A 19,976-nucleotide genomic window follows, 5' to 3' on the forward strand; every position below is an offset into this window, starting at 1 on the left:
AATTATTGTCTATGTAGAATGCAAAGCCATATTTTTTTTTTCTCTAGGAAATGGTGGTAAGTTGCTACCAATTTTTCCTACATTCTTTAGGAGAAACCAATGTTTTCCAGAGATAAGGGACAGAGGAAACAGAATCATTATGGAGGTCTTGAGAGAGGGAGAGGCAGTTCTCCTGCTCAAATGATAGACCATCGACATTACCTTTACTACCCTAAAATATATCCGCTTTGTTTTCGTGGAGAGATTAACACATTCCATGTGTGGAGACTGTCTAGCAATGTATTCATATTTTAACATATCAACGTATTCACTAGAGGAGGAAAAGACAGACCTGGAGTGCAGCTCAGTGCTTCCATTGTTGTACTTGCTCCCTCTCTCCCACATTCCAAAGTCAGGCACTCTGTACGCCCTCTCTACACAGAACACCAGGTTCTGGATGAAAGATACCTGCAGAGGTAGAAAATACAAACGAGATCTTTCAATCTCAACATAGAACGCTTTCTCCCTGGAATTATACTATACCGTGTCATCATATTGTCAAAAGAAGAGCTTATGCAACTTCGGGAAGAATGTACTCACATTTAAATGGAATAAACTATTCTCCAATAACTCTCATTTTATGCACATTTTCAGTAAGTTATTTATTCAATAAAAACAACATTTTGCCCCTGATGGAATTAACATTTGTGTGCCCCATGTTAAAAGACAAACATCACCCAGTCACATGGGTAGTCAAAACCATGTCCTTAATTTAATCTGGAACAAGGAGGAATGTCTCTCCTCTATGCGCAGAATGAGACAACAGGAGAGAAGGGAACTTCCCGAAAATATTTTTAAATTATGACTTCGAGGCCATGAAGGAAAAATGTGAAAGTACTGGGGGAGATGTGAATGACAACAGGGAAACAGAGAGGGCCTAAAGCGTACAAAAATGGGACAGGCAAGGAGGGAAGACAGGGAACTAAACAGAGCCACTGAAATAAGGACATTGCGGGTTATTTTATTTCGGGCTTTAATAGAATGATTCATGTAAGGATCTTTATGGCCTTTTTATAAAAATAAAAAAAATGTACAACACAAAACAACATACAGACTCACACAAACATCAACGACATCACACCTGCTCAGACCCACCTGTTCTCACCCCTCTCTCCTCAAACTGCACCATTTTGTTCCTCTCTGTCGCCCACGCTCTTTCAATATTTAGATAAAGAAGCATATGATTTTTCCATTTGTCTTAACGATTGGAGGATCTTTCTGGTATCTTGATAGTATCATAATGAATGTTGCTGTCACGAATGGGCACATACACAAAACACACATATAAGCACACACCCAAAGCATCTACCTGTATTAATACTGCAATGCAGATTCAATTGAATTGAACTTCCAGTCGGGAAAATAAACTGAACCACTGCTAAGAGCAAAAATTGGACTAATGAGAATACAAAAAAATGCATTTAAATGCGGTGCAGAAATAACACACATTAAGAGTCCTATTTCCTGTTCATTTGTTCTGATGTAGATTAATAAAAGGATGCATGCTCATTGATTCCATGTTCATGCCCTTTACTTGTATTACGCAGCTCAATAAGCACTATTTAAATGTGCAAATTAGGTCTGCTTTGCAAATAGGACTGGCCCCATTGAAGCTACACACGCAATTTGTTTGCTGTTGGGAGAAAAAAAAAAAAATATATATATATATATATATATATATATATATATATATATATATATATATATATATATAATGTGAGGCTTTCCTTTTCTGTAAACAAAGTGAATGCTCACTGTAATTGCTTCAGGGCATAATGTTCTAGAACAGCTCTATTTTTGAAGATAAGTCTGGATAAACAAAAGCTTTTTCTGAAGGCAATCATTTCACCCCTGTGCCTAAAAGTAAATCTCCCAGTGAGCAGACAACTGAATTAAGAGATGGAATTAATGAATTTCAAATCTCCCAAAGGGCTATAAAAACAGGAGACAAGAGAATTAACAGCACTTACTGCTGCAGCCACCTTAAAGTACCACTATAACGAATGAGTTACTATTACTTTAGCTGTCCGTTTTACTAAGCCTCCAACTCAATAACTTGCTCACTAATGAAAAAGGGTGCTGAATAAGTTAGTGCAAGTCAAGAGGCAGGTGTAATGAATTTTAAAACTGTTACATAGTCATCAAATCATCACATGTAAATAGCTGTGTTTCTAAAGATGCATGGACCTTTAACAACTGCTTATTCAGCTGCTGTCTCTACTATTACTATTAACTGTCTCAGGGCACTTCGGCACACAGGAGCTTTCTTGGCTTGCGTTGTTTATAGTCGTGTCCATTTGTTCGCTTCTGCTCCCTGTTGACACTGGGTTTCCCCTTAGGTTGATCATACTTTATTGGTCCCCATCTAATCACTATGAAGAAGCCATGCTGCGTAAGAGTCATGCTCCGCAGACAGACGTGTTGTTTCTGAGAGAGAGGGTCACGTGACTAGGCCAGTGGGCCGTACCTCATCCGTGTTGTAGATGATCTGGAGGCCGGAGCAGATCATCTCCACCAGATAGAGCAGGAACAGAGACAAGGCATCAATCTGACGGAGGGAGACGGTATTTACAATGGTGAAGAACGTAAGACCGGAATCCGCTCCGACTTAATTCATTATCTTGACAATGTTTGTGAGAGGGTTTACCTGTAGGTGATGGTAGTCATTGTAGGACAGAATCTCATCTCCTGTGTCTACATTGAATATTGAGTGCAGGCACTTGGAGGGGCTGGGGTCCTGTTTGAATTCCTCCACCTGAAATAGAATGAAGGTGAAGAAAGAGAGTGAAAGGAAGAGAAAGAGAGAGAGAGAGGGGGCAAATAAAAGAGGAGTCAGTCCATAAAAAATATATCTTACTGACTGGGCATCTTTCCATTATTTATCCTATCCTCACAAAAAGGTACGTGAGGTGAAAACCGGGACTAGGATGGCTCATGGATATTCCACTGCGTCATCACTAGGACACATACTAGAATTTTCCTCAAATTAATGGCTCTGAAGACATGAGCAAACCACTGGTATGCATGAATGCATCTGTAAATATTGCAAACAGACATACCATTTATTTGTATCGTGGTGCATTAAGCAATTCTTGAGTCATGCCAAAGATGTACACATATGACTTCTCCTCCTCAAATCATCCCAGGTCAGATTTGCGTGATTCACATAGAGTAATACACTCTGTTTGAGTTTGCTTCACACAGTGCATTATTTTGTGCCAACATTTGGCACTGACCGAACCAATAACTGTTGCGTTCCAAAATAGCCTAACATTTGTATTGAAAGTGCATTTCCACAATAGTGCAGTTTATGAATCTTGTCAAATGTCACTGTGTGTCAGTGAGTGTGTGTGATCTTAGCATGAAATGGTTCCGGAGTTAAATCTGTCAGAAAACATTTGAGAAGCTTGCGTTGTGTGGCTAATTCGTTAAGACTGTGTTTAGTTTCATTGGTACATTGTGGTAAACTTTGATGCCCTCTCTTTAATACCTCTGTAGTTTTTTTTTTATTTGATCAAATGTGCTTCCTAGTCCCTCTTTATTGTGGGTCCATTAAAAATGGCATGTTCTCTGTGAATGCCAGAGACAGATGTTAATGAGCGCTGCACTGTGTAATTAACTGAAGAAACGGTGCATTATAATTAAGACACAGAAAAGCTTTCCCATAAATTAGGTCGTCAAGGTCATGAGTAAATGAAACAAAACAATTTCAAAAGGCAACAGAGATGTGCAATTACAGACCAGAACAAGACTAGTGTTCTATTGTACTAAAGCTGTAATTATGCTTTCATAGATGTCTTTAAACAATATAAACGCTACTATTTTGACTGAACGGTCTGCTCAAATACTTTATACAAGTGTTCTGTTGAGGCTAAAACATTTCGGAGACCTCTATATTATTCCATCTGCATAGAGATAAAACCAGTCAAAGTGTGAGATAGTAAACCACTGAAGCATGAGAACAGAGAAGATCAGTAAAAGGACAGAGATCTTTATCTCCCCCCCCATTAGTGACAGTTTCTGTGTTTGCTAAAAATCTATATTCATTACTGGATAATGGCATTTGTTTAGATCACTAAGAATGAACTACAGGGTTTCCTGTGGTCTGACGTTTCATTTCTGGACTCACCTTGTCAGACTGGCGCATGTAACAGTAGAGAATACCCCTCATGCACTTGATGGCTGAGTGCTCCAACTCATGGGTGCGTCCCATGTCATCATCGATGCGTCTGCACGTCAGGGTTGATCGTCGCCATGTGCCACAATGAGATGGAGAAAAACGGCCCAATGAGCAGAAGAGCATGTTAAATCATCTTAAATGATCCTACTTCACCGCACAAAATCACTAGGGTCTGGTTATCCTGTCTGTGCATACATTAAATGGTACATATTAAATGGAGACAACTTATTGTATTTTTGTACACAGTCAGACAGGTTTTAAATCATTTTAGGACATTAATGATAGTTGTTATTCCTTTGTCCTCCAAAAGCATAAGACAAGCTAGGACATACTCCATTCCAATTGATCCGCATCAAAATCATACTTGAAAAATCACCCAAATGCTTCCAGTATACTATTGACATAAACAATGGCATCTACATTGCATTCAGAAAGTATTCAGACCCGTTCCCTTCGTCCACATTTTGTTACGTTACAACCTTAATCTAAAATGGATTAAATTATTTTTTCCCCCTCAATCTACACACAATAAGAAAGCGAAAACAGGTTCAGACATTTTTGCAAATTTGGTAAATAAAACAGAAATACCTTATTTACACAAGTATTCAAATCAAATCATATTTGTCACAGTCGGCAAATATAAACAGGTGTAGACCTTACAGTGAAATGTTTACTTACAAGCCCTTAACCAACAATGCAGTTAAGAAAAAAAGTGTTAAAGAAAGTATTTACTAAAATAAACTGAAGTAAAAAATTAAATAAAAAATAATTAAGAAGCAACAATAAAATATCAGTAGCGAGGCTATATACAGGGGGTACCGGTACAGAGTCAATGTGCGGGGGCACAGGTTAGTCAAGGTAATTGAGTTAATATGTACATGTAGGTAGAGGTAAAGTGAATATGCATGGATAATAAACAGAGTAGCAGCAGCGTAAAAATGGGGGTGGGGGGGGGGGGGGCAATGCCAATAGTCCGGGTAGCCATTTCATTAGCTGTTCAGGAGTCTTATGGCTTGGGGGTAGAAGCTGTTAAGAAGCCTTTTGACCTAGACTTGGGGCTCCGGTACCGCTTGCCGTGTGGTAGGCAGAGAGAACAGTCTAGGACTGCGGTGGCTAGAGTCATTGGCAATTGTTTGGGCCTTCCTCCGACACCACCTGGTAAAGAGGTCCTGCATAGCAGGAAGCTTGGCTCCAGTAATGTACTTGGCCATACGCACTACCCTCTGTAGTGCCTTGCGGTCAGAGGTCAAGCAGTTGCCATACCAGGCGGTGATGCAACCAGTCAGGATGCTCTCAATATTCAGACCCTTTGCTATGAGACTTGAAATTGAGCTCAGGTGCATCCTGTTTCCATTGATCATCCTTGAGATGTTTCTACAACTTGATTGGAGTCCACCTGTGGTAAATTCAATTGATTGGACATGATTTGGAAAGGCACACACCTGTCTCCCACAGTTGACAGTGCATGTCAGAGCAAAAACCAAGCCGTGAGTTTGAAGGAATTGTCCATAGAGCTCCAAGACAGGATTGTGTTGAGGCACAGATCTGGGAAAGGGTACCAAAACATTTCTGCAGCATTGAAAGTCCCCAAGAACACAGAGGCCTCCACCATCCTTAAATAAAATAAGTTTGGAACCACCAAGACTTTTCCTAGAGCTGGCCACTCAGCCAAACTGACCGATCGGGGGAGAAGGGCCTTGGTCAGGGAGGTGACCAAGAACCCGATGGTCACTCTGACAGAGCTCCAGAGTTCCTCTGTGGAGATGGGAGAACCTTTCAGAAGGACAACCATCTATGCAGCAGCACTCCACCAATCAGGCCTTTATGGTAGAGTGGCCAGACGGAAGCCACTCCTCAGTAAAAGGCACATGACAGCCCGCTTGGAGTTTGCCAAAAGGCACCTAAAGACTCTCAGACCATGAGAAACAAGATTCTCTGGTCTGATGAAAAAAAATATTGAACTCTTTGGCCTGAATGCCAAGCATCACGTCTGGAGGAAACCTGCCACCATCCCTACGGTGAAGCATGGTGGTGGCACCACCCTAAACACACAGCCAAGACAACGCAGGAATGGCTTCGGGACAGGTCTCTGAATGTCCTTGAGTGGCCCAGCCAGAGCCCGGACTTGAACTCGATCGAACATCTCTGGAGAGACCTGAAAATAGCTGAACAGCGATGCGCCCCAACCAACCTGACAGAGCTTGAGAGGATCTGCAGAGAGGAATGGGAGAAACGCCCCAAATACAGGTGTGCGAAGCTTGTAGCATCATGCCCAAGAAGACTCGAGTCTGGAATCGCTGCCAAAGGCGCTTCAACAAAGTACTGAGTAAAGAGTCTGAATACTTTGAAATATCATTAATTTGCAAAACTTCTAAAAAACTGTTTTTGCTTTGTCATTATGGGGTATTTTGTATACTGTAAACTGATGAGGGGAGAAAAAACAATTTAATACATTTTTGACTAAGGCTGTAATGTAACAAAAGTTGGAAAAAGTGAAGGGGTCCGAATACTTTCCGAATGCACTGTAAGTAGACCTCGTGTATGTTTTCATTAATGACATTCACTTACTTTGAAACATATATTTCCACCAGTGCAGTAGACTTACTGGACACACAGACAGCATCTGCCCATCCATCCACCCATTTACTCCAATCTAGAGCGCCCACTCCAATCACACTCCAGTCCCCTCTCTAGTCACATGGAGGGTAAATAATGGTTTGGGTCTGTGCTGTCAGATTGGAGTCGTCTAAATTAAATTCCTGTGAATGCTAATGGGGAGAAACCATGACGGATGAGTAGGCCCGTCTGGTCTACTTGAACATTCTATTTTTACTCTTGTGTCCCCTGGGAGAAAAAAATGCACACCAGTGGGTTTCAAAAGAGCACTTGGTTACAAGGTCTAGTGGAGAAAGTCCCTGACTATTTTGAGAATCTCAGAACTCCCCTTGAACTTGAGCCCTCAGTGTATGAAGTGAAGGACACGTTACTACAAAGAAAAAGGTGACCTGTTTTATAATCAGATACAGAAGAATCAACAGAATGTCTGAAGGTGAGAGCATTGTGCCTAGAGACTAGAGAACATTTTGAAGGAAATATGGTGCTGTTGAAGCCCCCTCCTCCCTCCTTTTTCCCCTCAGAACAGACTCAATTTGTCGGGGCATGTACTCTACAAGATGCCGAAAGTGTTCTACAGGGATGCTGGCCCATGTTGACTCCAATGCTTCCCATAGTTGTATCAAGTTGGCTGGATGCCCATTGGGTGGTGGATCATTCTTGATACACACGAGAAAGTGTTGAGCATGAAAAACCCAGCAGCGTTGCAGTTCTTGACACAAACCAGTGAGCCTGGCACATACTGCCATACCCCAGTCAAAGGCCCTTCAAATCTTTTGTCTTGTCCATTCGCCCTCTGAATGGCACACATACACAATCCATGTCTCAATTGTCTCAAGGTTTTAAAATCGTTCTTTAACCTGTCTCCTCCCCTTCATCTACACTGATTGAAGTGGATTTAACAAGTGATATCAATAAGGGATCATAGCTTTCACCTGAGCAGTCTATGTCATGGAAAGAGCAGGTGTTCCTAATGTTTTGTGCACTAGGTGTAGTCTGGTCGCTCTGTTAAGTGGGCACTCCAGCAGCAGCAGTACATGCCAATGCGCAGCACCCCCTTGGCATTACAAAAGCTGTCTGCTTTGATTAAGAATATCGGTCCCTGATGGAGCCCATTAACTAAGGTTGTACTGGATTCATTACTAAGATCAACTTTAATATACAGTGATCTAAGGTGGCTGTAGATGTGTGTGTGTGTGTCACCTGTAAGCTAAAGCCAGGGCCCAGGAACTGGCTGCACAGTACAGGGAGTCCCGCACCTTGGCCTCCTTGCAGCTGGAGCATGTCTTGGTAGGGAAGAGGCCAGTGGTAGGGCTTTGGTAGTTCAGAATGGTGGTCTTCACTAGAGAGAAACAAGGGAGAGACAGGTGATCCCTCAGCCTTTAAAGGCTCAGTACAGTCAAAATTATATTTTTCCTGTGTTTTGCAGAATATTGTACAACAGCTGATGAAACTAACATTGATCAGTGTTATTTCCTGATAGTTGCTGGTTAGAAATACAATCTACACAGGAGCTTCTAATCAGCCTGTTTGCATGGGTGGGAGTTTAGGCTTGCCTGGTGACATAACCATGTGGTTAATAGACCAATAACAAAGAGAGTTCCAAACCTCTCTGCCAGTTTTAATTTTTCTCCTCCCCACTCAGACCACTCCCAGACAGTCCTAGCTAAATTCTTGCTTGATAAATCGTTTTTTTTTGTCCATTGTAGTGGACAACTGTTCCATAAGGTACTTGATTGTTACCCAGAAATGATTTGATATAAAAAAAATGCATTGGGCCTTTAACAAAAAAAATCTGAAAATGGTGAAATGGAATGCAAAATAAAGGTATGTTAAGCAGCTGTACATTGTGTAGTTATTGCTGTAAAACCAGACATCCTAATAAGGTGTGTTACCGCACGTGAAGGTGACAATAACTTTGGCTTCAGGTCACATACTGTACATTCCAGAGTGACACATGTTTATCTTCATGCAAATCCTCAAAATATTATTTCGTTGAAATAAAGTCACACTAAAACAGAAGGCCTGGAATCACAGGAATGTATTTGTCACCACACCACCATTCTACCCCTCCCCGTCCTCCCTCACCGATGAATAATCTGTCTGAACAGGGTACTTCATTTTTCATCACCACATTATGCCAGAGCAAATGAAGGGGACATCCATTCTGCCAGATCGTTTGTTACAGTGAGTCCGGGTCAATTCAAAGAGACAAAGTCAGCATAGCCGGGATAAAGAGGTGGAGGGAATTAAGCAGAATATTAATAAACGCTTCAGTAACTCGGCAGTGACAATTACTTTGACCCCCAGAGGCTGCTTGGGAAAAAACACATTAAAAAAAGTACAGTGCCTCTTCTGACTAGGATTCATATGTTATTAACCAGAGTTAAAAAGTACCATCGTATTGGACTTTCCCCTGGCATGGTGAATGTAAAAAGAAAGCCGATTGAAAAACAGAAAAATTGTTGTGTTATTTTCCGGCCTTTTCTCCCCACATGCTCTGGACAATTTATTATTTTGTTTCCAACAATACTTCCTTGTTATACTATGATATTGCTAGTCCAATCAAATATGTGCTTGATAATATAAATAACAAAATGCCAGAATTGGAAACGCCAACCTATTTCTCCTCATCAACGCTGTGAACAAGCTTTTAGTGAGCGCTCACCAGTAGATGAACAGATTTTAGGCACGTTCTACAACCGGATGTTCAAAACAGCACAGTTTCTATTCTTTTGCTGAACCCGGACCAGTTCAGATGTGTGAGATTACGGTTGTTTTGCCCTGTGTTTTTGCCTAGTTATTATAGTATTGGCCAATGTATTATTCTGTACTTTCAACTAATTTTCATAATTTATCATTTGTAGGCTATTGTAAATAACCTCTGGCTCCAGTCTTCTCATCACCTGCACTGTTTAATAAATACCACCTATTTGGACCTGATCCTCTTACTCTTCCATTCAACTGTTGATGCTCCAAGCCCAACTAACTCGGCAGCCGGGTCCATAAATAACCTACTTTGACTCACTTTTAAATCTCTGTTTTAGATTTGGAAAAGGCAATATAATGTATTTGAGGCACATCAAAGAGGAAAAATGGCACCTTAGTAAGACTCCTCTGAATCAAAACCACAGTTAAAATCTGTTATTATTCTCTAACTCCAAAAAGACACAACAGCACTCTAGATGCAAATAAACTGTGGTTGGAGTTGCTCAGCCTCATATCATCCATCAACCTAATGTCCCACTAAATCAACAGCTAACGCTTTAGACACAGTCTATTTCTTAGAATGGGCCATTCTAAGAAAGAAAAGAAAAGAAGAGAAAGGAGAGAGAACAAATGAGAGGTAAGAGACCTCCACAACAAAACATAAAGCTTGCTCTACCATTTCTTAATCTCCCTGAGCCAGTCAGATAGCAGCCCTGAGCCTCCACTATAATCAAGTGGGAGAAGAAAAAAAAAAAAAAGAGGCACTAGAGTGTGGCCACATTACCACATAAATAAGAAATCTGAAGCCCGCACAGGAGAAAAAGAAGCCAAACTGTGAGGGACAGTGATGTCCCTAATGTCGTTTGCTCAGAAATGATAGAGAATAAGTCCACACTGAATCATAAGCGCATGTAATGCCACTGGCTTTACAACTGCACTTTTTTTTTTGTAGATAATAGAGAAAGATCTGAATCGTCATTTCCTTACGCGTGAGGTAAAAAACTGGCCTGTGCATTGGCGATGACTGCTGCTTTGCTCCCTGCTTAAATTGCCGCGTACCGACCACCAAATTAAGCAAGAACATTTCAACATATTGTCGTCTCATGGAGAACGTTTCCGAGAGAGCAACAGGGGGCTTGATGCATGTTACTGTTACAGTACTCTTTCATACATTGCTAGTAGAACAAAAATCACTCACCAAGGGCAATCTCAAGCCTTCAGAATATCGACCAATCTCACTGAGCAGAAAAAGGCATGGGAAAAGCACTGTGTAAAATATTACTATAATATAGCCTACGTCACAAAAAGTGTGCTGTCACATTATTCCAAAAGCAAAAATTGCATCCGTTTACTGTGAAGAACAAAACATGCACCGAACATATGAAAGCTACAGTGGTAACATGAATGCAAAAAAAGTAATGAGAGTGATTCATTTTCACTCAGGGAGCTCAGGTGGTGAGAAACACTGATAGGTTGTTCTCTTTAAGGATGTCTGTCACCATGACTTCACACTGCAGGACTGGTTTCAGATGAGGGACCAGTTGCTCCCCTAGTGTCTTTCACTTGGCTGCTTTTCCTGTAGCATCCTCATTTCAACCTAGACAGCCTGTGAAATAACCCTGACTTCTGGGAAACTTTTTTCATCAAAATTTGCTGTCTTTTTGTCTTATACTAGCCTATGGGAAGGGGATACAAACATAATACAACCCTTTGGATTTTCAAACATGAAACCATATTGGTAAACTACCCTCCCCAAAAACACGGGCAATATCTTTGATAACTCATTGAAGTATCTTTGTTGCCCGTCTTCAGTAGAACAAACATTTGTTTCTTCTTTCTTCAAATAGGCTCACAACATAAAATATAATAGAAACTGTATTGCCCTTGAAAAGTAATTTGTCTTGAACATAGATATTGCATTTAGACCACAGCCCCAGGTCACAGCAAAGCACATATCACAATATCCTTCATAAATTGACTATGTAATGCAATACACTTCCTCTGTTTCCACACTGAGCAAAGGGAGTTCTGCCTTTAAAGAAGAAAGCCATGAAATAAGTTGCCACGCTGTATCCATGCCCCCGTCTCATCACAACAGACCAATGGGGTGTGACATGTCTGCCAATGGTACGGTAACCTGTGAATATTGTGTGCCCTGACTCAGAAAGACTCAGATTAGAGTCTATGGGCTCTATTTTCGTCCGGTGTTAAGGCAGCGCCAGTGTCAAACGCACGTTAGTTTGAAATTTCGTCACATAAAAACTGGCGCACTGGTATTTTCCAGGCCCAACGCCAGGCTCGTCAATTTATCGGTCTTAAATATCAGCTTGCTTGACATTCGCTCAGATGGGCATGGTGGAAATATTTGAGGTGTGTCCTAAAAAACATGATCCAAAGTGCTAATTTCAGGCAGCGCTGATAGGGATATTTAAGACCAATCAAAAGCTGGTTTTAGCAGTAATGAAGTTGGTTATGGTATGAATTTTAACAGTGGAAACTCAGCCTATCCAGCCGTGACGCACACTGCACATGGAACAAGAGTAGCCTAATATGCTTTTGATGCCTGTATACTTCGTATTTAGAAACATAAAAAACAAATATGTTATTACATTTAGTATTATTTGATTAAAAACCAAGCATAGCCTCCCCTCCTCTCAATTAAGGCTTTTTTGTGTGTGCCCAATGCAATTGTGAAGTAGTCACGACTGTCGATAAAGGACTTGGCTCCTGAGACAACTTGGAAATAAATCTTAAATCACCAAAGCTTTATTCAAATATCAAGTCTGAGAGGAGTAAAACAGTGAGCTGACATTCACTTTTTATCTATGCATTGTAGGCAGGCCCACATTATTTTAGCCATGCGGGTCCCGTTTAGGATTTATAGATGTGCGTAAAACCCTCCATATTCTGCATTGTTTTAATATTATATGCCCACAGAGAGAACTTATGTTGCCTGTAAGTGTGACATAGACTATTTAAAACAAGTTGTTTCTTTGTTTTGTTTCTAATTTTAATTAGAATTATTAGTTATCTTTTTAGGCCTTAATAATTGCGATAGTGAAAATAGAGAAAATATTTCTGACACACCACTGAACCAAAAGCACTACTGCCTACACTTAGATTTACCATTGTGTTAGGGCTCTATTTTAACAAACCTAAGAGTAACATAAAAACTTCAATCCATATTTCAAACACAATTACTTTAAAGCTACACCAACTACAAGTAGAAAAATAAACTTGAAAGGACCTCACCTTTGTGGAGATCTTCAAAACAAGGATTTGAAATAGTAAGTACTTTAAACATAATCACAGTGCTTACCTGCATTGTAGTAACGGTCAAGTCTCTCCCATAGTGGCTCATCCTCCCGGTGGAGAAAGGAGAGCTTGAGAGGTTCATAGATGGAGCCTGAGGAGAGATACAAAACACAATTATTTACAGAACATTAATTGCTGAGCCAGAGCTCAATTGGAGGTCATTTGTTCATGTCTCAGGCGCCTCTGTGGTACTTTCCCACACTCTCTGGAGACACACACTACAGTAACTATATGTCATAGAAAGACCCCCATGAACACTTGGGGAGTAGTAGGCTGTAAGACTGATGCTACAAAAGGTTTGTAGTTAGCAGCAATTCTATCTCAAATCTTCAGAAGCAAATGTATTTAGACCTAAATGCTAAACATATTTTACAGAATGGCTTTAGATAATGCTGTTAATGAAGACTTTAGCTACACACGGGACTGAAGAACATCATCATAAACACATTGTCAAAATAATTAATTATCAGTCATTATTTGTGATTTCCGTCAGAATACATTGAACAGTCCAGGTCACACAAAAAAACCACAATGCATTGACGCATGCAATCACGACAAGGCCCCATTTCCAACTCACATTTAGTCACTGCAAATATCAAAACAAATCTCCAGCATGAAGTGTGATTTCCTACGCTGAGCACAAATTTAAAATATAATGGAACTTGCCACCATTTCAAGCTTTCTTCAAAGCAAAGTGAATTTCAGGGGAACCCCATCTGTTGGACCACTATTTCATACAAATTTTTACTTTGGAGTGATTTACATTTTAATGGGATCAATCTTGGGTCAATACCTCAGGTACTGAAAAAAAATCCACATTTCCAGTCAAATTACCATAATTTCCATCAGCTTTTAAGTGGTAGGGACAAAGCCATCGCTTTTCAAGATAACTCTGCAAAGGCAGTGTGAGGCGAATATGCAAATGAAAGGTTTTATTTAATTTCTACTGAATAGAAACACGGATCGAATTATGTAGTTGCTTGGAAATATTGTGTGATTAACTTCACTGAGAGAGTTCAATATTTGTTAATACTAGGTTTAGTATTGTATACTGGTTAGTATAATTTTCTATTTCCATTAAACAGTATAATGGTTGTACTATATTTGGTGGAAACCTTAGGGAGAGACTGAATCATAGGTGCAGCAAAAAAGTGAATTATAACAACTTGGATAATTTTTAGATCCAGTAGTGTATACCCTATTTTACCTCACAAAATCTACCATCATGAATAGAACGTAGCAGCCTATATCCACGACGGGTATATTGGTATAGCATCCTGACCAAACCACGTAGACAGCATTAATAACAGTGTATCACAGCATTTTCAGCATATCATACCATTCACCTGAAGAAAACTGAACACAGGAGGTTGGTGGTACCTTAATTGGGGAGGACAGGCGTGTGGTAAATCCTGATGCGGAAAAGTTGCCATGTGTTTGATGCCATTCCATTGGTCCGTTTTAGCAATTATTTTATTTATTTATTATTTTATTTTACCAGGTAACTTGACTGAGAACACATTCTCATTTACAGCAACAACCTGGGGAATAGTTACAGGGGAGAGGAGGGATAAATGAGCCAATTGTAAACTGGGGATGATTAGGTGACCATGGTTGCATGAGAGCCAGATTGGGAATTTAGCCAGGACACCGGGGTTCACACCCCTACTCTTACAATAAGTGGCATTGGATCTTTTAGTGACCACAGAGAGTCAGGACACCCTTTTAACATCCTGAAAGATGGCATCCTACACAGGGCAATCATTGCCCTGGGGTATTGGGAGAAAAAAAAAATTGACCAGAGGAAATGGTGCCTCCTACTAGCCCTCCAACACCACTTCCAGCAGCATCTGTTCTCCCATCCAGGGACTGACCAGGACCAACCCTGCTTAGCTTCAGAAGCAAGCCAGCAGTGGGATGCAGGGTGGTGGTACGCTGCTGGGCATCCTCCCCTCAGCAGCCTCCACTGAAACTGACATATGATACTAGGGTGGTATAGTAATACAAAACTCTGGCGGGCAAGATTATTCATTGAAATGTATCATTTGGAGTGGTGTCATCTTGCCAATTTTCTCATATAATGACATACAGGAATTACACTAGATTTAATCAAAATTTTGTTCAACCTAATTTGAAAGGCTTTGGGTGTGCTTTGCTACCTCTTTTAAAAATAAAAAATAAAAATTATATTGCCAGGTAAGTTGATTGAGAACACATTCTCAATTTCAGCAATGACGTGGAGAATAGTTACATAAGCTTAATTCACTACTTACCATATCTTTTAAGTTTCCGAGGAGCTTTGGAAATCTCACATTCCGAACTGGCCATTTTCAAAAGGTGAGGTAAAGGGCAATCGTCTCTGAGCTAAATTACAAATCTACAGCAATTCACAGGAGGGTTAGTAGAGCGGATTAAGAAAGAAAAATCAATCATAAATCACATAGCAAGTTAATATTTGGTGGCTACAAAACAGACAAATGACAACACATTAATATGCCATGTAACCTACAATGATCATTAAAAGATTAGCCTACTTGGAAATTATTTGTATGTTGGCATATGATGGTTAAGATGAGTTATGACGGTTTGAATTAGCCTGATGTCTGAATGTGTCTGTTTTCAAATACAGTCTGCTGTTGTGCTATCCCCAAAAAGTTCATAAATGTGTATACATATTTTCAGGCATTCATTCGTCAAACTATAATGTTTTTATGAGTGATACTAAAAAAATGAAAACTATTATTATGATAAAGTATTTCTTAAATACCCAACTATTGCATGAGACCTTTAATTGACAGCAGGCTTGATTAACCATTGATCATAATCAAAATCAGTATACGAGCTTTATGACTTCAGATTGAAAACATGGACATAGGCAAAGCCCACGAGTGAGTACACCCCCCCCCCCCCGCTCAAGGGCACATTAACAGATTTTTCGCCTAGTCTGCTCAGGGATTCAAACCAGCAGCCTTTCGGTTACTGTCCCAACGCTATTAACTGCTAGGCTACCTGCCATATTTGATCGTGTCTCAATATAATCAAGGTATGAAATTATTGTTATTTTCCAATATAATCTCTTTCGGACTCCAGATGATTCATGCCGACAAAAAAAAACGGGTTGAGGCTGAATCTAGTTTCCTAACCCTGCACTGTCTGTGTGAACAGGTTGCCATGTTGGCTAGTGTAATGGCAGCTAGCCTGATAAACGAGGAACATAGTCTACATCAGAGGAGGCTGGTGGGAGGACCTGGCTCGCTGGAATGGTATTCAAATGGTGTCAAACATATAAACCACGTTTGACTCGGTTTCATTTATTCCATTCCAGCCATTACTATGAGCCCATCCTCCTACTGCTCCTCCCACCAGCCTCCTTTGGCCTACATGTACATTTAACGTTATTCTCGTTCAGTATGATAACATTGCTGTTTTATGTAGCCTAACACAAACGACAAGGGTAGAAGCAACACCCGATGTGAAGTTCTTAAAATAGCTTCAGTAGCTGCAAACGTATAAGCTTGACCTTTCATGCTCATGCAAGCCCGCTATAGCGGCTTTTGCAGACAAGGAACTGATATAACGTTAATCTGTTTCGTTTGTTTTTCACTCAGGACATTCACAGAGGTTTGCAGAAAAACAACAAAAAGGCATGTTACAATAACACACTATGTCAAACCTGAACGTTTTTGTCTGGCTTTGATTTCCAGGAGTTTCCTGCCGACATCTCCCAAGCTTGACATTTTGGTTGGTTCTCTGTGTTTGCCAAATGACAGTACGTTGCGACACTGCAGTAAACTAGGAAGCGCTGATGGAGTGACGTCACATCACCCCTTTTATGAACATGTCAATAGTCTTTCTACCTCTTGCGACAATTATGTTCTTTAACTTTATACATACGACTAAATAAGGCTGGAGATTATTATTATTTTCACAAGTGTCAATCCACACTCGTTTAGGATTAAGGCATTGCTTGCTGTCAATTCACCATCTGCCGTAAACCAACACGCACTGCAGTATTCCAGTTTGTGTTGTTTGAATTGAACAGCTATGGGGATGTGGATATTGTTTATCAATATTTTTACATTTACTGTGTATTTTGCAGGGAAGTATTCAGCATCTGCTCTTCAAGATGTAACAATTGACTTGTTCGGGTCTGAAAATCATGGCACTGTGGCTGCTTTTGGTGATTTCAACTCGGATAAACAGACAGATATTTTCATCATCAGAGAACGTGAGTAGCTAACGTTAGCTAGCTGGCTAGAATACTGTTCAGTGTTTTGCATTGCCTTTTCAATAGGATACGTTTCGCTAGTGAATAATATAGAAACTTTAGCTAGATACTAGATGAGGATATTTGAATTATTGACATTTGCTGTGCATGTGTTCCTCAAACTCATAAAATGCTAGCTAATCTAGCAGAGCAATGAAAACAGTGATAACATAGAAATCTATTTTCTCTGCTTTAAAAAGCTGTTTGGTCTTCAATGCATTACCTACATTACAAGACACACTAGCCTAGTAACTAGATTGAAACAAAAGCATAAAATGGGTCTAGATCTCTCACTAATGAATGTATTTCAGTGAATTAGTCACTGCATTGTTGATATGGTTTTGTGACTGCTGTGGTGACTATGAAAGTGAGAATTGTGTGCATTGTTTTTTATTGCCTATTTCATTGAACTTTCAGAATCTGAGTTGGTGATATTCTTGGCTGATCTGAAAGCCCCATACTTCAAGCCAAAAGTACATATCACTAAAAATGATTTGCCCGTGTAAGTTTCTGATCTTATTCTCTCAATTGTACTAGTGCACACATCACTTCTCATCTTGAAGCATCAATAATTCCACATTGTCCAGTCAAACTCTGTGGGTTAGGGTAGATTGACACAAGATGATTTTAGCTGTCACTGAGAAAAGCCCTATGCTATTCTTTACTGGTTTATGTCAACAGCTGGCACTCTGTAAATATCTTTCCTCTCTCAGCAATTTTATCATAACTGGTGTTGTTCCCGGAGACTACGATGGAGATTCTCAGATGGACGTGCTTCTTACAGTTCAGCTCAAGACCAAGGCCACCTCAGACACAAGGGTTTTTGTATTCTGGGGAAACAACCAAACCCTGGGTAAATTGTTGCTTTATTAAGCCTAGATTCAGGCTTATGGAATACAAAGAAATAATGTACTCTAATACAGTCAGAAAAATGACTTCTGTTAACTGTTATTAAATAGCTAACCGATTAACATCTCTTATCTTGTTTTGCAGATGAACAAGTTGACCTTAATAAGACATTTGTGGACCAACCTCTGATAATGGAGTAGGTTATGCATGAACAATTTTTATTTTACAAATCACCTGTAGGAGTTGTTTTCTATGATGAGTTTCCATGTAAGCAATATTGTTTTCCTAAACTTTGTCCTATGATCTTGCTCATGAGTTGGGAGTTTTGACAGTTTTATAAATGAAATTATCTTACGCAGCTTCAATGGGGACATGATTCCAGACATCTTTGGGGTTTCCGCTGATTTCTCCACTGAAGTCTGCTTTCTTACTGGAAGGTAAGGTGGAGATTAGAAAAGTGACTCAATGCTTTGCAGTCCCCATAGACATTGTTTTATTTTACATTATTCTCCATGTCTTGACAAAACTCAATTGAAATTGAAATATTGTAAAAACAGTACCTTTGTTGGTTGGTTCTGTGTTTTTTCAGAATGTCTGCTTAGTACATGAATCATGTTGTGTTGTTTTCTTTCCTCACAGGAACGCAGTGTGGCAGCCAGCTCTTAGTTCACCTGTCAAGATACGTATTCCTCATTCCAATGCTTTCATCGACCTAAACAAGGATTTCACCGCCGGTGAGTAGACAAATATCCTAAATGGGTTATTGGAACCTTGTATTGCCAGACTCAGTAATCTGGCATTACAGACAGGCTGGATGGAAGCTAATTTGGAACCATACCAGATTAGATTTTTGTTTTACATGGTGTGTGTAGTGCTGGTTTGCAATATCTTTTCCATTTCTTCAGCAAGATTGGAGTCTGTCTACTTTCTGCAATGGAACATATGGACAGTGTGGCATGGCAATGTAATGGCTGTGTGATCAGTCTCTTTAGCATTAGAGTCAAGAGTGGTGAGTTCATTCTGCGGAATTGGGCACTCTAGATGCTTGTATAAATGGTCAAAATCAGTGTTTCACATACTGTATACAAAAGCAGGGAAGTTGAGTCTGTTCTTGGTAGCCCATCCTCTTCTCTTCATATCTTTTTGAATTGATATGATGTAGTAACTTGGTAAAGATTTCCCGTCTGTATTGGGATCAGTTTGTGAGTTACCTTGTGGTATTCAACCCTTGGAGAGAATGTAGGCATACTAGGGCCGGTATCGCAATATTTCTTTCCATCGCAAAAATGAAAACACGAAGCAGACCAAACTCGAAGCACTCCAAAAATGGTGTGCTATAGCTTGGAAAATAAAAAATGACTCTGGATAACAACATAATGTTTGTTTCCAACATTAGGGTTGTTTTCCTAAAGAAGTTAAATCCGCTTTATGTTTTGTTTCCTTGCCACGACACTAATGAGTATCGCGGTACTGGTATCGTCCCGGCCCGAAGGCCTACTCCACAAGTTTCCTGAGACAGCTGGGTAGATTATCTGTTTTGGCTATTATCACTTTTTATTTCTATTGTGTGGTACAAACTTTCTCCTGAGAGTTCCTTAAGCGCCAAACAACTGGGTTAAAATATAATGTAGTTAAGCAATTTAAGTTGACTAAGAGAGAGAGGAATTCCCATTTTCCTCGCCACTGAATAAATGAGTCGGCTTCTTCTTGTTTTACTGGATTTCTCTTTTTCAACAAAATTCCATCCGACAAACCTGTCACTTAGACTTAAGGTCCTGACGTTTTCGATTATTTTTTTTTTCTCCCAGGAAGTCAAATCTCATATTAAGGGCGAGTCGGTACAATACCATTATGAGATATAGGCTAATTTCATCCTTTTATGATTGCAATATCTGTATCAAATCTATGTGGTTATTATATCATGTTAATTTACAACATATGTTATAAATGCTTCATGTAGGCCTACAATGGATCTTTAAAAACAGGTAGGCCAATGCCAAACAC

General features: G+C 39.9%; 2 protein-coding genes across 4 annotated transcripts in view; one reads left to right on the top strand and one right to left on the bottom strand.

Moving 5' to 3' along the window:
* The window catches only part of LOC106561993 (phosphorylase kinase, beta), a 58,441-nt gene extending 41,805 nt beyond the window's left edge, over nucleotides 1–16,636 (bottom strand). For 2 of the 3 annotated variants that reach the window (XM_014126505.3, XM_014126504.3), the window contains exons 1-7: nucleotides 16,530–16,636; nucleotides 12,861–12,947; nucleotides 8,036–8,174; nucleotides 4,169–4,268; nucleotides 2,687–2,794; nucleotides 2,507–2,587; nucleotides 332–447 (exon numbers count right to left, since the gene is read on the bottom strand). In XM_014126505.3, the coding sequence (XP_013981980.3) occupies nucleotides 332–447; nucleotides 2,507–2,587; nucleotides 2,687–2,794; nucleotides 4,169–4,268; nucleotides 8,036–8,174; nucleotides 12,861–12,947; nucleotides 16,530–16,593 (695 nt within the window). In that variant the 5' untranslated portion in view covers nucleotides 16,594–16,636. Of the gene's footprint in view, nucleotides 1–331; nucleotides 448–2,506; nucleotides 2,588–2,686; nucleotides 2,795–4,168; nucleotides 4,269–8,035; nucleotides 8,175–12,860; nucleotides 12,948–15,129; nucleotides 15,234–16,529 lie in introns of all 3 variants that reach the window. The other variant, XM_014126506.3, reaches the window with a different exon arrangement.
* A 196-nt stretch (nucleotides 16,637–16,832) lies between these two features.
* The window catches only part of itfg1 (integrin alpha FG-GAP repeat containing 1), a 129,068-nt gene continuing 125,924 nt past the window's right edge, over nucleotides 16,833–19,976 (top strand). The window contains exons 1-6 of the mRNA XM_014126507.3: nucleotides 16,833–17,084; nucleotides 17,541–17,625; nucleotides 17,837–17,976; nucleotides 18,117–18,168; nucleotides 18,332–18,409; nucleotides 18,612–18,706. Of these exons, the coding sequence (XP_013981982.3) occupies nucleotides 16,901–17,084; nucleotides 17,541–17,625; nucleotides 17,837–17,976; nucleotides 18,117–18,168; nucleotides 18,332–18,409; nucleotides 18,612–18,706 (634 nt within the window). The 5' untranslated portion in view covers nucleotides 16,833–16,900. The remainder of the gene's footprint in view (nucleotides 17,085–17,540; nucleotides 17,626–17,836; nucleotides 17,977–18,116; nucleotides 18,169–18,331; nucleotides 18,410–18,611; nucleotides 18,707–19,976) is intronic.

The sequence above is a fragment of the Salmo salar genome, chromosome 11 (genome assembly GCF_965601325.2).
Source record: "Salmo salar chromosome 11, fSalSal1, whole genome shotgun sequence".
Taxonomy (NCBI): Eukaryota; Metazoa; Chordata; class Actinopteri; order Salmoniformes; family Salmonidae; genus Salmo; species Salmo salar.